The 20,908-nt window shown below is 39.2% G+C and overlaps 1 protein-coding gene and 1 long non-coding RNA gene across 3 annotated transcripts; both read right to left on the minus strand.

Moving 5' to 3' along the window:
* Position 1: 1 nt before the first annotated feature.
* On the minus strand, positions 2 to 2,154 carry LOC120560057. Its single transcript, XR_005639413.1, has 3 exons — positions 1,936 to 2,154; positions 1,051 to 1,169; positions 2 to 217 (listed from the first exon to the last, which is right to left on the minus strand). It is a non-coding gene; the product is annotated as an uncharacterized LOC120560057 (long non-coding RNA).
* Positions 2,155 to 3,528: 1,374 nt separating this feature from the next.
* On the minus strand, positions 3,529 to 20,313 carry rnf122 (ring finger protein 122). Of its 2 annotated transcripts, none has more exons than XM_039804276.1 (6): positions 19,913 to 20,313; positions 13,182 to 13,338; positions 6,779 to 6,824; positions 6,640 to 6,681; positions 6,371 to 6,450; positions 3,529 to 5,266 (listed from the first exon to the last, which is right to left on the minus strand). In XM_039804276.1, the coding sequence occupies exons 1-6, from the start codon at positions 19,935 to 19,937 to the stop codon at positions 5,152 to 5,154; spliced, it is 465 nt and encodes a 154-aa protein (XP_039660210.1). In that variant the 5' UTR covers positions 19,938 to 20,313; the 3' UTR covers positions 3,529 to 5,151. The 2 variants fall into 2 exon arrangements, with proteins under 2 accessions (XP_039660210.1, XP_039660209.1); XM_039804275.1 differs by having other exon boundaries at positions 6,371 to 6,453.
* Positions 20,314 to 20,908: the final 595 nt, after the last annotated feature.

Genomic DNA, 20,908 nt, shown 5'->3' on the forward strand with positions numbered 1-20,908 from the left:
GTGGCTTATAAAATCATGACAGTACTTTTGTCACGTGGAGATGCACCCACAAAAACAAGAGCAACCCATAGTTCCTAAATCATAGATTAATAAATATGGCTTTTCAAGAAGACTTCCTCCGGTTTTCTCATGTTGTCCATATCTGTCACAGCTTCAGGCAGCATCTTCACAGGTGTTGTGTCGCATGTAGAGATCATCACCAAAGTGCTGAAACTCCCTACAATGACAATATACATTTTATAGGAGTGATTCCCAACATTTTAGACGTGTCACCCCTTCAAATTTATTTTAAAAGTCATGAGCCTTATCTAATTTGCCCTATTTGTTATGGACACAAACGTTGAGCAGTTCAACCAATAAGGGATTTTTCTTTCTCAGACTGGTTCATTTTCAGGACTTTTTGAGGCCTGAAAGGTCAGAGTATCCAGTATTTCAAAAGAAAACAAGACTAAGAGTCTACAGCCATGCTAGCATGGTGTAATTTTACCATTTTCACCATCTTAGTTTAGTGTGTTAGCATGCAAACATTTGCTAATTGGCACTAAACACAAAATGCAGCTGAAGCTGATGGGAATGTCATTCATCTTAAAGATAGTAGTTTTCCTGAACCAAAGAAAATGTTGACCTGATGGTGGTGCTAGAGGAAAAGTCATGGGATCACCAAAGTTATTATGATTCATCCTCTGGGCACCATGAATGTCTGTAAAGTCTCGTGGAAATCATCCAATAGTTGTTGAGATATTTCTGTCTGGATCAAAGTGGTGGATCAATTGACAGAATGCTTGCATAACTACAAATCAAAAATCAGATAATTATTAATTAATCAAATGTTAAATAATTTGCACTATATGGCAGATCTAATGTTATTGATTTTGCACCTATTGTGAAAGTAACTGCAACATCAAAGGTCAAGGTTATCTTTTTTTTTGCATTTTATCACAAGAAAGTCTCAAAGAGAAACAGCTGTAGTGAGAGAGTTAAAGATATAGGCTAAAGAAGTTTTTACATCTAACAAATCAAATGACAACCGGAGAAAGTGAATCAACCAACCTGGTCAGTCTTGTCCTGATGTGTCTCAATGTTTTATGAGCAGCTTATTTCATTACCAGTCCATTTCAAGTGCCCTGGTCTCACTGCTGTTGGACTGCTTGTCAGGTTTACAGTAGCTGCTATAAAATGCACAGAAAGAGAAATAACCTGACCTTACATTCACTCTACAGTGCCACGACGCTGAAGGTGGGAAGTGACAGAAACAAGCATTTCTCTGTTTGTGTGTGTGTGTGTGTGTGTGTGTGTGTGTGTGTGTGTGTGTGTGTGTGGGTGCGTGGCGTGCATCATCAGTTTATTCACAGCACAGATGGCTCTTTATTGCTCAGGTAGAGGCTGATCTCATGAAAGACTTGCTTATGTTTCCAGCTCCACCCGCAAGCGTGTGTGTGTTATCTGTGTGTGTGTGTGTGTGTGTGTGTGTGTGTGTGTGTGTGTGTGTGTGTGTGTGTGTGTGTGTGTGTGTGTGTGTGTGTGTGTGTGTGTGTGTGTTTTTATGAGAAAGAGAGAGTGTGTGTGTTGATGCATGTGTGCATGTGGTCGTATCATGCAGACCCTTTTAAAGCATTCTGTTTTGGACCCTACACGCTAATAAAAAAAAGCATCAATAGTTTTTTAGCTTAAATATCAGTTATGATTGTAATCTTCCATCTCTTGACTCCTATAAAAACCTTTCATCTATTTGAAATGACTGTAAAGCTTTCATAATGCCGTCATCTCAGTTGAACCCCTTACAGTAAATCACAGGGGGTCACCACATTTATGATGAAACTGATTGCAAAAAACTGAGATCACAGGCTAAAACATGCAAACATCCTCCAGCAACACATACTTAACTCCCTACAATGCTGTCATTATAGACAGACGTACAAATTTTGATATACTCACCAACTGCTGTGAGTCTCAAAGGAAAGTTGCGACCAGATGTTCATCACCCTGAACTGCTCACCTCTTCCTCTCTCTGCCTTTCTCCTTTTGCAGGCTTTTGTTTTGTAGTCTTGCAGGAAGTCTATGTGTTTGCCAGCACATAGAAGTTTACTCATCCATACAATTAACATACCTTGTCAAAATTGACGGTTAAAGTGGCCAAACCAAGTACCTCCTCTCACCCATCCTCTCTTCTCTCAGTCTCCACCTTTTCCTAGCACCTCTTTCTCCTCTCCTCTCCTCTCCTCTCTTCTCTCTTTTTCCATCTCTCACTTTCTATCAGAGCCAGTGTTCACTTCCATCCATACAAAATCTCACACCATCTGTCTCCATTCTGAATCCCCTTTTAGGTCCTCCATGGCTCCTCCTTGCCCTTAAGTCTAATTAGAAGGCAACCAGAGTAAGGAATGCCCTTCAGACTTTCGATGCTCTGCCACCTGCAATCTGCTGTGGGGAAATAGCTAGGTACCGGTCAGAGCCACCAATAGGACGGGGTCTTGCACATTTAATGAGGCAGGGTACAGATGGTCCTTGTTTTCATTCGGCTGTTGACTCCCGAAACTCTGACTCCTTTAAATCTTTGTTTCCCGCCGTTATTCACCTATATTCTCCATGTCGGATATGAATGCCTTTACTGTAATATGGTGCTTCATAATTTATTATTTTTAATCATTTTAAAAATGGTTTAATAAGTGACATTTAAATGGTATTATGCTATGATAGCTTAAACTGCAAACCAAATATGTTTCAAAGGGAAGGATAAAGGCTGCAAGGAGAAAGCGAAACTTGTTATTGTTATTATATTATTACGTTAATATTATTTGATCCATGATTGATTTCTTCCAGCAGAGGCATACAGAGAGAGAGAAATACAAAAAATTGGTAAATAAATAGGTTACAAATGGTAATAAAAGTAAGTAAGTTTAATAACTACATAAAGAAAAATAATAAATAATAGAAGAGAAATAAACAAATTTAAAACAAAATTTATCATAAGGAGTTCGGTGTAGGCCAGGAAGAAGGTGGCCGGTGATGGCTTAAAGGTGCAGTAGGTAAGACTTATAAAACTAACTTTCTGTCATATTTGCTGAAACTGACCCTATGTTCCAGTAGAACTCATAAAAAAAAAAAAAAAGGCTCCTCTGGCACCACCTACAGCCTGTAGTGCAATTTGCAAAAATCCACCGCTCCCTGTTGAGATGCACCAATCAGGGCCAGGGGGGGTGTCTAACTGTGTGTTAATCACTGCTCATGCACACGCATCCATTCTCCCTTGTGGGGGGAGGGGCATAGGAGACCGTTTTGGGCTTTAGCAGAAAGGGGGGAGGTACTGAGAAGTTGTTGATGTTCAAATTTTTTGGCTAAGTCCTGGATCTTCCCAAACCTACCTACAGCACCTTTAACGTAGTCCACTTTTTTTTTTTTTCTTGCTTTTTGTCTCCTTTTATTCAGTTTTCTTCTACAGTATATAGAATAATTGAATACATTTTCATACAGTATTTCACCTGATGATGGCACCAGATACATAACTACTAAGAAATAAACAAGAGAAGCTGAACAAAACAGACAACTGTATTTATTATTGTTTGAAGTTATTTACATCTGTTTGGATTATAAAATGTGGAATGTGGCCAGAATCAGAGTAAAGAAATCTCTTCTCGACATTTTCTTTTTTTTCTTTTCATGGCACGCAGACTCATGTGAATTCAACAGCCTCACATGTCGGTGTTTGGCTTTTAATTACGGTGCAGGAGTTTTCTGTATCTGGACAATGTGCTTCTGTGAGTTTTGTGCTCAATTTTAGGCAGTGTTTCGCTTTCTGAATAGCTGTTAATCACACACACAAAAAAAAACAATGACTGAGGAATGCAAAAGCAGAATCATCAGCAATAATCCCACAGAAATGTATGAAAGTGAGATATAAATTGCTTCCCAGATGAATTCATAGAACACCGAGGCTCTGCACTGCTGCTTCCCTTCTCTTCAGATGAAGCTAAATCTCAGATACTTCACAGACTTTTATAAAAGATTCACCACACATGAAAAAAAGTGCTGCATCCAAACCTTAGTCTAACATTTTAGAAGAACAAAGGCTGTTTGTTTTTATGTGAATTTAAAGTGCAGTATCTAAAAAACATTAACATATTACAACAAATAACCAAACTGTTAGAGTGGAAGGCAGGACGTGTCAGTTGCTTTCATCTACTGTATATTAACACAGTCAAAACATGTCTGAACAATAAAACATCCCAGTGGGAAAAATACACATAGAACACACATGATATCACGGTAGAGGTGGGCACCGACATGAATTTTACACATCAGTATCAGTTTCGCATATCAGCAAAAGAATTATTGGTTTGACTTGATGGAAATACTGATTACTTTGCTACATGTGGACTACAGCTTGAGCTTCTTCTTCTAATATGAACGATTTAGGTCCCACTGATGACACCTGAATCCACCTTTTCCATCATTTTTTTAACCAGTGTGACTTCAGTGAATTGAAGTCACACTCTCACAATCTTAGGCACAAATCTTTTTTTTATGTTTTTAATTTCCTTGAAATCTGTTTTAATCAACCCTGTCTGTGTCTTCACCATAGTATTATTTAATCTCTTCTGGACGTTTCTAGACGGCTCCACACATTTTTGTTAAACCCTTGTTCTACTTTTGTGTTCAAACCTCTTGTCTGAAATAATTTAGCAAGAGTTTTAATAACCTCAGCCAATATTGATATCATTTCACATCAGTGACCACAGTGACATAAACACTCATACATTCAGTGCCGCCTGCCCAATGCTGCCATCCTTCAACACTCACTTGTCCACAATGCCGTGAAAAATGAAACTCTTCTTCAGTGGTGCCATTAACCTGACTGGAGGCAACAACAAAAGATGTGACAGAGCGGGTGAAGAGGGGGATCTTAAAAGAAGAGTGGTGGAGTGATGTGTGGGTGGCTGGAGATAATCTCTCAGACGCCTCAAGGTGATGAGTTGCCATCTCTGAGATGGTTGCTATGCAACAGCATCCTTCAGACCCTTTCTCCTGGTGGTGACCAGGTTACCCCAATGGTGTAACAGCATAACAGTGTCCCTCTTCTGTTGGTCGCTAACTTATATCGGCTGGTGTGGCCCGGGCGGCGCCATCCCACCCAGGCTGGCAGGAGCTGAGAGGTTACACCAGTTCATCCAAAAGAGTCCCTATGCTGTGGTGCTGCTCCGGGGGACCTGCTATGGGTTTGTTGCACATGGGGCAGACGCAGCGCACCTCCAACCACTTTACCAGACACCTGGGCAGAAGATCACGGACAGCAGAGGAATAAAACACATACAACATGAGATCATGATTCCTCTCACTCATTTGGACACGTTTCACTGATCAAAGCAAAAGCCATATTTTACTTTAGTAAAATTAGCAATACCACACCAAAAGAATCCTCCATTACAAGTAAGCGTCCTGCCTTCATGGTTTCACTTAAGTTAAAGTATTAGCAGCAAAACATAACTTAAAGCTTTAGTGCGTAACTTTTTTTATATTAATGAATGTCCGTTACATTCAAGCCATTGCCAAATGAGAGGGGGGGGCGCCTAGGTTAGCTCACCTGGTAGAGCATGCGCCCATATATAGAGGTTTACTCCTCAATGCAGCGGCCGCGGGTTCGACTCCGACCTGCGGCCCTTTGCTGCTTGTCATTCCCCCCTCTCTCTCCCCTTTCATGTCTTCATCTGTCCTATAAAAATAAAGGCCTAAAATGCCCCAAAAAATTATATAAAAAAATAATTCCTCATGGGGGCGACGGAAACTAGGCACTATAGCTTTAAAGTATCAAAAGTAATAGTAGTTAGTAAGAGTCTTTTATTTCTCATAAATAATAAATATTGTTATACATTTCCAATTGATCTCTTCTTATTAAACTGCAGGTTGAGAGCGATGGCTTCCAAACAATCTGGAAGACTATTTTCATGCTCAGATTTCTCTCCCTTTTCCTACTTCCAACTGCATCAGCTGACTGAGGGCATTCATGTTTTTCCATTTAACCAATAGGAGTGTTGTAACAATCTCTGTAAGCTACATTTTCAACTCTTCCTGTTGTGCACACTAAGTCAAATAAATCCATTTCCTTATTCTTCATGCCTCTCTTTCATTTAGTCTCTCCTGATTGATATTGATATAAAAAACATGCTAAAAATCACAATTTTAGACAACTAATAAACATCAGGAATGCTTCCCTTGCAAGGTCTTAGCACTAATTCTACCTTATTACTACCTTAGTAATTTCTGTAATCACTGAACTTCAAATCAAACATGATTATTTTCCTTTAAACAAGCCCATGTGGGTGCAAAGTGGTAACAAGAGAAAGAGAAAGACTCCACTGTGCTCTCCTGAACTCACTTCCTGTGAAAAGCATGTTGGCATGGCAACACTCCCAGCTCGTCTTTGACTTTGAAGTCCTCCAGACACACGGCGCACGTCTGCTGCGTGAATGAAAGACAGGACGGAGTGAGGACGACAGTCATTTGATGAAATTATAATGCATAATGTTTTCCTTCTTTGTTTCACATTAAGTTTTAAGGGACATAAAGTTAACATGAATTAACATGAAGTTTTTTAGCTGTGTGTTTACGTGCAGAAATCAGTGCAAATGTAAATCACGTCCTTACCCCATGAAGATTCAACTTTTTTGGATCTCCTTTTAAAACCACCTGGCGCATTAACAAAAACAAAATATGTGTAAGAGAGATTCTTTATTTATGATATTTGGACCTTTTGGAATTTAAATATATTAGCATCAGGCTTTACCTCTCTGTATCCAAACCGCTCACTCTGGGCTTGGTGTCGTAGTTTGCTGTGGATCAATAGAGAAACCCATTAATAATAATATAATATAATATAATATAATATATAATAATAACTTTGTTTACAATTTGGATAACCTTCAATCAACCATACTTGACATATTTATGTTCAAAGCGATGAAAAAATTATTCAGATTGTTTACTTAAGTAAAAGTAGAAAATCCTGCATTAAAATAAGTCAGTGATGAAATTGTACATAAATACAGTTTTGAGGTACTTTACTTTAGTATTTCCATTTCATGATACTTACACTCCACTTACTCAGAGGGAACTATTGTACATCTATAGCTACTCATAACTTCACAGAATGTGAATTTATATACAAATCATAACTACCCAACAGTTAAAATTAGCATCCCCTCACCAACTAGAACAAAATGCTACTCACAAGCATCATTAAAAATAATTAAATAATATAATGTATAATAAGATAGCAGTCATGGAGGCCATGTTTCTCTGCATTAGCTGTAATTTTGATATTTTAAGTACATTTTTCATAACTATTAATGCAGAACTGCTTGTAACAGAGTATTGTTTTAATAAATTGATCATAGGTTATGTATGCAAAATATTAATCTGCAAAGCAACTTGTAAATATAGCTGACAGATCAATACAGAGGACTAAATACTACAATATGTTGAAATCTGAAATGTAGTGGAATAAGTATGACGTACTGTGGCATTCAAAGTAAACTATACTTAAGGTCATATAGTACAGTAGAGTACATGAGTAAATGTACTTAGTTCCACCACTTTCCGCTTGTTTATTAAGAGATAAAGATGTCTGTATTTATTTTAAGCTGAGTTTAACCAGAGTTCAACAGCAGGTCATAGGAGAGGCTGAGATTTAAAATTTGTGTGGTTAAATTATGGGTCTGTGTGTAACAGAAGTTGTGTAATTGCATGGTAAGCTTTGATTATTAACTCTTTTCAAGCACATCTACAGACAAATATGTTCCCCTGCAAGCACACACACACACACACACACACACACATTGTTCACACACTGAAGTAACTACACACAAATGCTAACGCACACACTTCCATGCACATGTACACAAACACGGTTAATGAGTATGTTGCGTCTTTGAATCCCTGCACCACCCTTATAGCCAACAATAGAGAGGAGATCTTTATCACTTGGCGAGCTGCGTCGGTTCAGGCGGTTATTTTTGGCCTCCTGTTTTTACACACCTAAACAAAGACACAAATGTCTATAACTGTCTGTGATTTGAGCCTGAAACTAAATGCAGTGAGAGCACGTGAGATGAAAGATGAATGTTTATTTGTGATCATATCCCCCCTCAAAAAATTTAAAAAAAAAATTATAGCTCGCTGCTTAAAGTAAGGAAATGACAGTTATTCGTTGTGTTTGTCACTTGGTTTATTGTTTACGCTGATTGCCGCTAACAATCTTCCATGCAGAACAATGTGAGGATACACGTTTTACATGTGTTGAGGTTTCCCATGCATGCCTGGAGAATGATGTGAAGTGGGTGAAAGGGGGGGCATGGCGGAGATTTCAGTGTTTCAGCTCAGCTATTGTGCCCGGTCCGCAAGAATAGAAAAATCCTCATACTGTACATTGACCAGTTCTTATTGTATGAAGTAACAAAGAATTCAACAGGTGTGAATGATATACATTTATTTTTTCAATTCATTCATTCATTTAAATTATATTTTGTTTGTAAAATCTAAATCTTTAAAATAACTAATGGTATCAGATAAATGTAGTGATATTGAAAGTACATTTCATTTTGAAAGAATAAAATTGAAATACTCAAATTACAGTGCCGCAAAATTGTACTTAAGTAGGCCTCATAGAAATAAATGTTTTGTTCTCAAAGGACCTCTCTGGGTGTGCAATTCCTTAAAGTGAATACAGACCTGTTGCTGTCAGAGCACATTGGGGTATAATTAATTAAAGATGTGATATTTTTGGTGTGTGCTTTTGGCACGCTTGTTGTTTTGCACTCTTGTACATTGCAGGTACTGCTGTGTACACCCACAGCAAATCTTCTGCAGATCTCAAGGCTTTTTAGAAAAATTGATCTTATTGCTTTTTCATGATGAAAGGAGGACCTCTCACAGTCGAATATAGAGTCTGATTTTTAAGTGACCCAAACTCCCTGACACACGATTTAGAGTGAGCCTTTCTGAGTGGATAATAGGAATCCTGCCCCCAACAGAGAATGGCATTCATCACTCAGTATTCATCAGATTAATCAGCCGGTCTATAAATGAATTCACAAGCACACTCCTACCCAAGACTACCTTCAGCATGTTAATGGGGCCAAAAGGAAGTGACTCATTGGTTATGATTCATAGGCGAGTGCTTTAAGAGAAACAGGAAGGATCCAAGCTTTTCTGACAGAGTTGATGGTCGACTTAGTGCCGAGACCAGGCCAAACAAAACATCCATGATTACAGAAATGTGCATGCAAGGTTTTCTTTTCTCTAGGTAATGACTGCAATGTTAAATAATCTCAGAAATTTGAAAATACGCCCTACTACTACTAAATGAATGCCTGTATTCTGTCTTTTAAAAGAGTTACTGGGTTTGCCTGTGAGTTAAAACAAGGGAATTCCGTGTCCCTCAAAATAATTGATCACCAAATGTAAATACAGACTTTTACCACTTAATATTGGGCAAAATTCATCCTGTCACTTTCTCAAAGTGTGTTTTTAATTAAAAAAAATATAAATTTAGTAGCTGTTCAGTAGCCCTTGATCTTCATTATCACATGGGGTTTGCCTTGTTGACATTGAAGTTAGACTGTTTAACCAAATCCTTTAATTATTTATTTATTTGCCAAAGGTTAGTCAAATTTAAATGTATAATATGTAACATTTCCGCATATACATGTAAAAAATTAGACCTTTGTTATATATTTTGTTGAGTTGTGTACTTACATTATCCAAAACGTTTCCAACAATTTTCAATCCCAGAGAAATCGGTAATGTATTTGTAAATATCCCCTCTGTGCATACGTCTGCGTTTTGGTTGTCTGCAGAATCTGTCATCAATGAGACTTTTTATCCAGTTTTTAGCCACGTTTTTTCAGATACACTTTTTAGATTTTGGCCGTTTTAAACTATATTTTTTAACCGGATGGAGGGTTTTATAGTCATCGGATGTCTGGATCTAAAGTTATCAGAGCAACAAGCTGAGCAAAGGTTAGCAGCAGCCCCTCCACTGACAAGCCCAACAACGTCAGAGAAACACAGATTTTTAACGTGAAACTGCTTTATTCAGTGTTTTTACCGGTTTTAATCACTGTTTTGGAGACGCAGAGACCTCTTCGGATAATTTTGCTCCCAGTAAAAACATCCTGAACAATGAACACTGAAGGAATCCTAACCGGGAGAAGCTGACTGCAAACCTAACCCATGATGTCACCAAACTGCATCTTTTGAATATTGTTTTTATTGAAAGACGCCTAGTGGCAAAATAAATCACATGTTGTACGTTTAAACCTGCAATAACTAATTTGTTGGGAGCAGCAGAAACAAGTTAGGAACACTGGTAACACTTCATAAGTATTAGTTACAGTAAATACTTAATTCATCATTTATAAAGCGTTGTTCCTACATTATTACACATTAGTATGTTATTTATAAACAGTTATGAATGTTTTATTCTTGATTAATAATCTCATCTTTAATGTGTTTAATGATTGCATTTTCATACTTTATGAATGATGGATTCACTATTACATAAATTACAAACCAGTTATTTAGGAGTTGTCAGTGGTTCACAAACTCATTAAGAAAGTGTAAGTAAATGATGAGCAAACTATTTAGATGTACATTTATACATGAACACTAATGTTCAGTTATTGTGTTAATATATGTTTTAGAAGCACTTTGCAATTCATGATTAATTCAGGTAGTTGCAAAGCATTTACTCGTTAAGTAAGTATCGTGAAGTATTTTGTGTGACCTCATCTCAAGTGAGGAACACTAATTAATACCGCAATTCATGATTAATTCAGGTAGTTACTTACTGCAACTCAATAAACTGTTTAAAGTGATTTAAAGTAATTTAAAAATTGATAGGTTGTCATCTATGTCACTTGGTGCTGCTGCGAGAATTCATTTATATGTAATTATAGTGAAGAATGAGCTGCATAGGAGACAAAAGTACAAAATTGAGCAAAAAGCGCCGCATACCTACTGAATACCAGCTACCAATTGTTAGTGACATGTATTTCTATTCTGACTGATCTTTATGTCTCCAGCCATCAGACATTGTTTTATTTTTTAATTTCTTTACATTTTGATAACAAAGGTGATTCTGACTAGCCTGGATGCCAGACGATCTTAGCCCCGCCCACAACATTCGAGGTTGGGAAGTTTGTCTATTCTAGTCAGTCTAACTTCTGACTAGAATCTGAGCATTACCACGTCAGGCTAGATTCTGACGGCAATTCAAAATCATTTACAACACTGATCATAGCACAGTCAGGTAAGTTTCCCAATACACAGAGAGCTCAGGATAAAAATCAAACCCTACTGCAGGTGTGGGCGTTTCCTTATGATATTTGTTCAATTCCCACTGGGATACATCAACCAATGTGTCCCTGAGCAAGACACTTAACCCATAGTTGCTCCAGAGGCGTGTGGCCTTTGACATACGTAGCAATTGTAAGTCGCTTTGGATAAAAGCATCAGCTAAATGACAAGTAATGTAATGAATACTGCAGACGTTTATGTATGGATTTTTGTGTACTCCCACTGTGTGCTATTCAGGTCGTGTTTACTCTGAGGCTCTCTGCAGTTTTCCTCGCTGCTGTCCTCACACATTGTGACGGGCTGCTTCCTGTTGCCTCATATCCCGTTCTTCAGACACAAACGCCCTCTCAGCGCATCAGGGAGTTCACAGTCAACAGCGGGAGAGGTCACCCTGTTCCTCTTTTTTTTCTTTAACTGTGTTTGCACACACACACACACACACACACACACACACCCTCCCTACTGTTTTTAGTTATTTCAGTCTGTTGCAGACTGAAATATCTCAGCAACTATTGGATTGATTATCATGCAATTCGGTACACACATTCATCTCCCCCAGAGGATAAATCATAATAACTTTGGTGATTCCCTGACTTCTCATCAAGCGCCATCATTAGGACAAAATTTCACTTTGGTTCATGACCAAATACCTGCAAAACTAAGGACTCCAGCCAAAACACAAAGCACTGCTGCAGTACAGTCATTAGGCAATTTGAGGGGGAATGCCATCCCCCTTGTTAGCAAAATGACCAAAATGCATGCCCCTTGTCCCGCCCTTCTGTCACTTTCGTCTTGGATGTATAATATTTTCTGAATTATAAACAGAACCAAAAAAGTTGTTCATGGGCCGGTTCGTAAGTCGTGGATGAACAAAATTAACAAATCGCATTGTTTGGGCAGATCTGAACACAGAAATCATACTCAGGTGCAGACCAAATCAATCACCCCAGAACCATTTAGAGGAAGTGGTCTCAGTCCGGTCACAAACAAATTCTGTGGAAACGTGAGCCAACCTCAATCTGACCAGCCTGGTCTCACAAAATTCCGTGAAATGAGCAGGAACTGTTAACACCGCATTACGTGGTGGTGGCACGGAATGTGTGAACATTCTGTGTGGCCACCACGGAAAACAATACCAAAGTAAAGTAAATGAGAAGATGACGTAGCATTAAGAGCGACTACGTTATCGAGTAGTATGAAAGCCCGAAAATCCTCATAGGGAGGTCGGTTGGGGTGGAGAATGGGTCAAACGCAGGACTTTCACCCAGGAGACCGGGGATCGTGTCCCGCGTGTCACGTTTCCTAAACCGAACTGTCGCTTTCTTGTTTTACTAAATGCAACCGTCCTGTTCTTCTTTTCCTAAACTCAACCGTCCCGTTGTTGTCTCGTTTCCCGTTATTGTTTTCCTAAACTCAACCGTCCGTTGTTGTTTTCCTAAACCCAACTGCCCCATTTGTCCCGGCACGACCTTTTCCTTAACTTAAGGGGCCGTGTTCATTTCACGGAATTCTTCCGTGGGCCCATCACATAATTTTCGGCGATTCCGTGAAACTGCCACAGATTTTGAGTTAAGGGGCTGTGAGATCAGGTTGATCTGACCTACCTACTCTGCAAGTTTGAATTTAAAGGTCTCTGTAGCCAGGAGATGCATTTCGGTTTGGTTGAATTTTTGTTTTGGTGTGAAAACAAATCTAACCAAGGGGAAGTTTACCAGCTCATCCATTGATTTGAACTAGAGCAAAGAAAGTATAGGTTTGAAAACACCCTTTGTCTTTTTTCCCCACACATTTCTTGTTTTCAATCACATATTTCTGTTTTAGTCACCCCTCACCTGATGAAGTAACAGCAGAAAATGAGGCTCAGGATGAAGACAAAGATGCCGGTCCCAAAAATGACCATGTAGATGTTAAGAGGCAGGTCCTGGAAGGTGATGGGTGGCATGGTGCACGACTTGTTGGAGTAAACCAGTCCCAGACCACAGAAGCACCCTAAACAAAGACAGAGGGAAGATTTTAAAATGTATTTACAAGAAAAATGTATGCTAGAACAGGCAGAAAAATTATGGTCTGATACTACTACCTGCAATGTTTTCAAACACAACTGAATACAACTGTACACATATTTTAAGTACTCTACTATTCATGGACAGCTGAGGGTCAGACCTACAGCTGTGTCCGCCTCTAATGGCAGTTAGAAATTGTAGCTTTACACACAAACACACGCACACACGCATGCACGCACGCAGGCACGCAGGCACGCACAAACGCACACACACACACACACACACACACACATGCAAACACACACACATGCACAGATACAAAGGCTGAGGGAAAGAGGTAGAGAAAGAAGACCACTGCACTTTCCTGTGATGGCAAATGAGTCCTTTTCAATGTTGTACTTGTACATGAAAAACACTCTGCAGTATCCAAGCAACATGGTTGTATCTCGTATAACGCAGCGGATCCACACTTCTTTGTCTCAAATGTCAGTGTAGTTTAAAGGCACAGACGAGAACAGTTAGCAATAGATGAAAAAGATTATATTTGCTCAGACCTCTTTTGTGGAATTTCAATTTTATATTTTCTACAACACTGATTAAATCTAGTTAATCAGTTTTCCACTCACACTCCAAGAATCAGTGAGTGCAATTTTATTAAAAGGGCAGCACAAAAGCTCTTTTTTTCAGATATCTGTATTCTTGTACAAGGAGGTGATTCATAAATGACTGTTTTCATGTCTTGAACTAAGTGCTTTTAGGGAGAAATTTGCAGTGTGATCCAATCCAAACAGATGGTATTCTCATTAAAAGTGCCCCCCTTTGTCTCGTCCTACGTGCTGTGACGATACACTCCTGCGTGTGTTTCTTCTACCATGAAATAGATTATTACTGTAGCACTGTTGTCTGCAGTCAAGGTCAGAGGTAGAGAGGCGGGGGAGGATTGAAGAACAAATGTGGCCATAACCATCTGACATGTTGCACAATGTGCACAGTTTACAGTATTTGATGCAGTGCTTGTCTTATGTTACTTATTATGTATGAATAAATCGAGAACCATAATTTCCCAAATCTCAAAGGAGAAACTAACGCAGAGAAACAGTCATAGATTAGACAGACAGAGAGAACACTTGTTTTTTGTGTGTCTGCATGAGTAATGAGAAGTCAGTATCTGCCTGTGAGAGGGGGCTTTGTGAGATCGGGGTCACACTAACCCAGTGAGTGATGGTGAATCGGTGCAAACACAGGACACATCACAGTCTGCTGATATGAACCCCTCCACATTAGAACAGGAAAAGGAGGCTGTGTGCGTCAGAAGGTCAAGAGAGTCTGCAAGTTTTCATTTTGATCAAACACTACAGCAGCTGATTGAGTGAAGTCAGTGAAATGTACTGTTAAATCATACAGTAATAGAGGAATTCAGAGTCTTCCAAACCACACGGCAGTAACTAATCTTATGGTAGAAACAAACTGTACTACTGTATGAAATTACACAGTTAAGACCTTTGCCAGAAACAAATTCCCCTTTCCTAATTTTCTTCTTTTGGTATAAAGTTTGTATGTTCTTCCTGTGTCTCGGCTGCAGTTTCCTTCCACAGTCCGAAGACATGCAGGTCAGCTGGAAACCCTAAATTGCTTGTAGGTGTGAATGTGTTGTCAGCATAGACTGTATAAAAGAAGTGGATGTGGCCACTGTGACGTCACCCATTTTTTTGTGGGCTACTGTTTTGAAGCCTAAAGTTTGGCATGTTGGCCATCACCATCTTGTTTTTTAAGAGCCAGAAGTGACCGTATTTGGAGAAGAGGGTGGAACTGTGGAGGAGCCCTAAGCTAAACACTAAGTTACACTAGCACTAACTGCTAGCTGGGCTAGCAAGGTGCAACTGAATGCTGAACAAGACATTTTTAGGCAACCAAAATGTGACAATTAACATTGATTGACTGAAAACACATTGTGAGAGGGTCAAAGTTAAAGATGAAAACATGGACAACACCCAAAAACAACTTCACAGCCATTTAAATGTCATGGATAGGCGTTGCTAAGACACTATCCTGATTGAAAGGTCGCTGTGGTAGCGACTTGTCAATCACAGGGTAACCACGCCCTAAAGCATGTCCTGCTTTTTCATCTATTTTACTCTAAATGGGACCATAATTTACAGAATTAACATCATGCTGTATGTAGAAGACTTGAAACTAGCGATTGAGGCAATAGACTTTTATGCAAGCTGACCTCTTTTGGCAAGCAGTGCAGTTGCCCCCTGCTAGCCATTAGTAAGAATGCAGGTTTAAGGCACTTTATGACTGGCTTCTTTTTTCATTTTTTGGATGACTAAATGGAAGAATGGATGAATGCCAAATGGATCCATGAATATATAGAGGGATAGATGTATGGTCAGACGGACAAATGGAAGGACAAAAAGATGGAATAGAAGAAGAGACAAACTGGTGGATGGATGGTTGGACAGATGGATAAAAAAACATGAATGGATGAAATAATGGACGGTTGGACAGATAGAGGGATGGATAAAAGTACAGACGGATGGACAGATGAGTGGGGAAATGGACAGACACATGGGAGGATGAATGGATGGACAAATATATAGATAGATGGACAGAGAGAGATCAATAATCAAAAGATGGAATGAAGAATGGAAAGATGGATGGATGAATAGATACATGGACAGATGGACGAAGGGATGGACTCATGAATGGACGGACAAACAAACAGATAGTTGGACAAATGGACAATTAAATGGGTGATAAGAATTTCAAAATGGATGGATAGATGGACAGATAGAAGTATGAATTGATGATGGACGGGTGGATGGACAAACGGATGTATGGGTGGACAGAGAGACGGATGGGGGGACGTATAGAATAATGAACAGATGAATGAACAGATGGACGAACAGATGGATCAATGAAAGAATGAAGACCTTTACCGGTTTTATATCCCTATGATGAGTATTGTTTTTTTTATAGATCGTGGTATGTCTAGTCACTCCGGGCACCAGTGACACATTGACATTTCTATTTGACATTTCTCCAGCATCACAGTGGAAATTGGCTGCAGTACAAGAGGATCAATACTTCCCGCCTCGTAGTTCCACTCTCTCTGAATGAGCAGTGATGCTCCATTTATCGAGGCTTGTCGATGGCTACCCATTCAAGTTCCACTGCTAGATGACTTCACTCAGTGAGAGGTGATCACTACCAGAGACATGACGTTTGAAAATTAAACACAAACTGAAGGACATGTGTGGGCTGTACATTTAGGATCTTACAAATAAAGAGGGCATGAGTCAAAACTCTTACTTTCTTAAGAAAAATTTGACTAGCCACCAAACAAACTGTACATTTTCTCAACATTTGAAGAGAAAACATCATATTTCCCATTTTATTATGTAAATAATATCCTTTTACACTCTGATCTATTGATCTAAATGTAATTTTGAAGCATTTCTGCACTGCATGGTATGCAATTGAAGTGGAGAATACTAAATACCTTTTGATTTCTGGCATACACCCTGGTACTATATATATCTGCAATGAACTAATATTGTCTGATATATTGGCTTATCTCTAGTGGAAACCACTGTATTAAACTATCTAATGGTAACTATATATAAAGTAGCCTAGTTAAAACTAGCTTCACCTCGAACAGCTACACAGTTCAGTAATAAAAATCTAATACTGTCACATAATCATATATCAGTAATGGGGGGCATTTTTCTGCAGAATGAGCACTTTTACTTTTGAAACTGTAAGTACAAATTGCTATTAACACTTCTGTACCTTTAATTAGGAAGACTTTTGAATGACATACCTTTTCCCTTCCTCATAATGAAAGTAGGTGGAGTTGTGCCAGATATCAGATGTCAGAAAAACTTTTCAAAAACGCAACAACATGCAGCATGTGCATCATCATAAAATGTAAAACTCCCTTTAGGCGTTAGCTCCTCTATATTCATACATTACGGAGGGCTTGACTTCAGTGTCCACAATGGAAGCTGGACATGTGAGGATGTGAATATGCAAAAAAACAGACAGATATGTAGATGTAGATCTCATCTTTACATCGTGTCGAACAATCTGCTTCACAAAGACAAAGACAAAGAGACACACACAGCAAGGGGAGGGGGGAGTATATGTTCCTATTCATGTCACTGCACAGCTGATGGCACAAATCACCTGTGAAGCTGCTGCAGACTCACTAACCAAATATGGGTCATTTGTTTTCAAGTGTTTGTGTGGTGTGTGTGTGTGTGTGTGTGTGTGTGTGTGTGTGTGTGTGTGTGTGTGTGTGTGTGTGTGTGTGTGTGTGTGTCATGTCACGACTGTCTGTATGGCTCGGCGCTTACGTCTTCCTCCTTCACCTTTGTATGAATGGAGAGCAGACAGCTATATGTGGCGTTTTGCTTTGGGTGGAGCTCTGCATGACCACTGACCTATATATTGGCACACTCAGGAGAAAACCCGTTGCCATGGCGCCAAGAGTATCAGATGCAGGAAAAAAGGATGAAGGCTATAGCAAAAGTTCTCATTTTGAGAGAATCTGAGTCGGTGGTATTGAGTTTCAGCTGTCAGACATATTCTCGTATTGTTGTTAAAAAATGAAGGAAAGTCCCTCAGTGATTTGATAGAGCTGTAAAATACCTCGACATACCCTGACAGCTCCTATGAGATGCCTGGTAGGGTTTTGTCCTATATACGCCGTGTTCACACAAAGCTGCTTCTGCCACTGCTGCTGCTTGCATTTAAGACAGAACTTCTCATCAAATATTCAACGGTTCACATTGGGGGGGGAACACTCAAGCATGCCTGCATGACTGCTGCTGCTGAAGAAAAAGAAAGTAGGTTGGGCCCAAAAACTCCCAGTTGCATGCATGAAAGTGCTACTATGCCACGTATAAACACCGTAGGCATGATCACAGATACACTGACACTGACAGAGCTGAGCTGTGGCTGCATCAGGCTTCATTTTTCCAGCAGAATGTCACTCTTTGATACTGTGTGTGTGTGTGTGTGTGTGTGTGTGTGTGTGTGTGTGTGTGTGTGTGTGTGTGTGTGTGTGTGTGTGTGTGTGTGTGTGTGTGTGTGTGTGTGTGTGTGTGTGTGCATGTGTGTGTGTGTGTATTTCCCCTATGAATAGCAGGGGAGTTGAGCAGCACAAAGGCAGTAATTGTTCTTGTCTGAACACCACCAACAGTCCACCAAGGAGGTTGCCGTGGTAGCTGCACTCAAACAGGCAAAGCCAGAGAGAAAAATAAGTTGACTAATCCATCATCTTTACCAGGTCTCACCGTGACAATTAGGCACTGACACTCCATTTCACTGCCATGAAAGGATTCATTTTGTTTAAGCATGACAGATACGTCTCTGGACACAAACAGCAGTTTTCAAACAAGACAGTTCAGACCTTTTGGCTTTTGAAGATAATTGGTCAAGGCCGAGAAGAGTGTAGGTGAGAGACTGCAGATAGAGCAAGTAAGTCTACACAAGATTACCCAGAGAGTTAAAATGTTACATAGAGAGCACAATGACTGACCTTGAGGCTCTCAATTTAGAAGTAATTTAGATTGAAATTAAGGATTAAATTGATTAGGCACTCACTTATTCTACCAATCAATACAAAAATTGCTGTTCACTGCAGAAAGGAATATTATTAGAATATTACTTAAAACCCAATTAATAAGTGGATAACACTTCACTTAAACACTTCTATTTAGCATTCATAAGCGGTATACAATGCATGTAATAAATGGTTTATAACACACTATAACATATTATTTTCATTATCAATCAATCAATCAATCAATTAATTTGCCGAATATCTTCTCTGTTAATCATTTCAGCCCAATGTGATGTAAAAGCTTGCTTTTTTAATCAACAGTCCAAAATCCAAATATATTCAGTTTACTGTCATATATGACATAAAAAAGATTCAAATCATCACATTTGAGAAGCAGTAGCTGTTGATAGTAGCTGATAACATTTCTATCAGTCAACTAATCGAGTTATCTACTCGTTGCAGCGCCAAAGGCAGATATAAAGACATATTTGTGTTTATTATTTTACAGTATTAGTCAGCAATTATAACTTCTCATATGAAGACATTTTATATTATTACAACTTTGTTTTACCATATTGCTATTCATAAAGTTGTTGACAAATACATTTATAAACACTCAGCCTATATACAACTACTTAGGGCTAAAACTTTCTACAACTATTATAGGGTGTTATAAACCATTTATGAAATGTTTATATAGGTCTACTGGTTATACATTCTAAATAGGGGGTGCTAAAATGAAGTGTATGACACTTTAAAGTCACAGTTCAGCACCACACAAGTCAAGAGATTTTGTTTTTCTTTAGTATGAGGTGCAACACATTGTCTTTTCTGACAAGTCTAAATTTAGAAAATACTGGAGTGACTCAGAGACTACAATCTTGCTCTATAACATGACTGCCTCGACAGATTCATTATATTTAAAATAACAGGCTGTTCAGCAGCACATTGTATCACAGAGGCCTAACAATATAAAATGACTGCTCACCGTTACACCACTGAAACGGGTGCATCAATGCACCAGAGGGAGTCCTTGTCGGCGGGATCCGATTCGTGTTTACCAACAATCCGCAGCCGCCCGTGCGGATGGATGACCCCAATAAAGTGCCCCGAGTAGAGTCACTGACTGTATGCCAGCAGTGTGAAAGGTGAACGAGACAATGGCACCTGTAAAAAAGACGAATAAAAAGGTGGATAAAGGCGTTTTGTCGAAAGTTGAAGCAGGGTTATGTCACATTATTTGGCTCATCCCTGCGGGTTGAAAAAAGGAGAAGCGGTGATGTGGATTTTCCCCTTCTTCTTCTTCTCCTCCTCGCTGTGGTTCTTTTGACTCTGTTATTATTAATAGACGGCATCACACTGACCCAGCAGCAGCATCTGTGTGAGAAACTAGAGCACTGGCTGGATTTGCCTACTCCCGCCCCCGAAGACGCTACTGACGTGAGGGGAGACCAATCGGCTGGCCGCCTGGGTCTGTGTGTGTGTGTGTGTGTGTGTGTGTGTGTGTGTGTGTGTGTGTGTGTGTGTGTGTGTGTGTGTGTGTGTGTGTGTGTGTGTGTGTGTGTGTGTGTTGCGACGGCCTGCGTTTGTTTTCTGCCATCATATTTCCTATTTTCTTATGCATGTGTGTTTTACGGACTAATTAATTACTAAGACTTAAAAATACCGAGGTCATGACTCCAAGTACTCTTTCCTACAGGGCCAGATTACCCCTCTGTGGAGCCCTAGTGCAAAACTTACTGCTGAGTCCCTATGGAGCCCCTTTTCTATGCATACACTTTCTATGCATATTTTTTTGGTTGGACAAGATATCACTTAAAGTATGATGTTTCATAATTCTGTCACTGTTTTTTAGACCAAACAACAAGATGAAATAATAGACTAATTATTAAATGAATCAATAATGTAAATGATTAGTTTCAGCCCTTAATTTGTCATGATTGATTATTGGTTGATGGTTTGATTAAGCTCTAGTTTATTTAGG

This window comes from Perca fluviatilis, chromosome 6 (assembly GCF_010015445.1).
Source record: "Perca fluviatilis chromosome 6, GENO_Pfluv_1.0, whole genome shotgun sequence".
NCBI classification, from domain to species: Eukaryota; Metazoa; Chordata; class Actinopteri; order Perciformes; family Percidae; genus Perca; species Perca fluviatilis.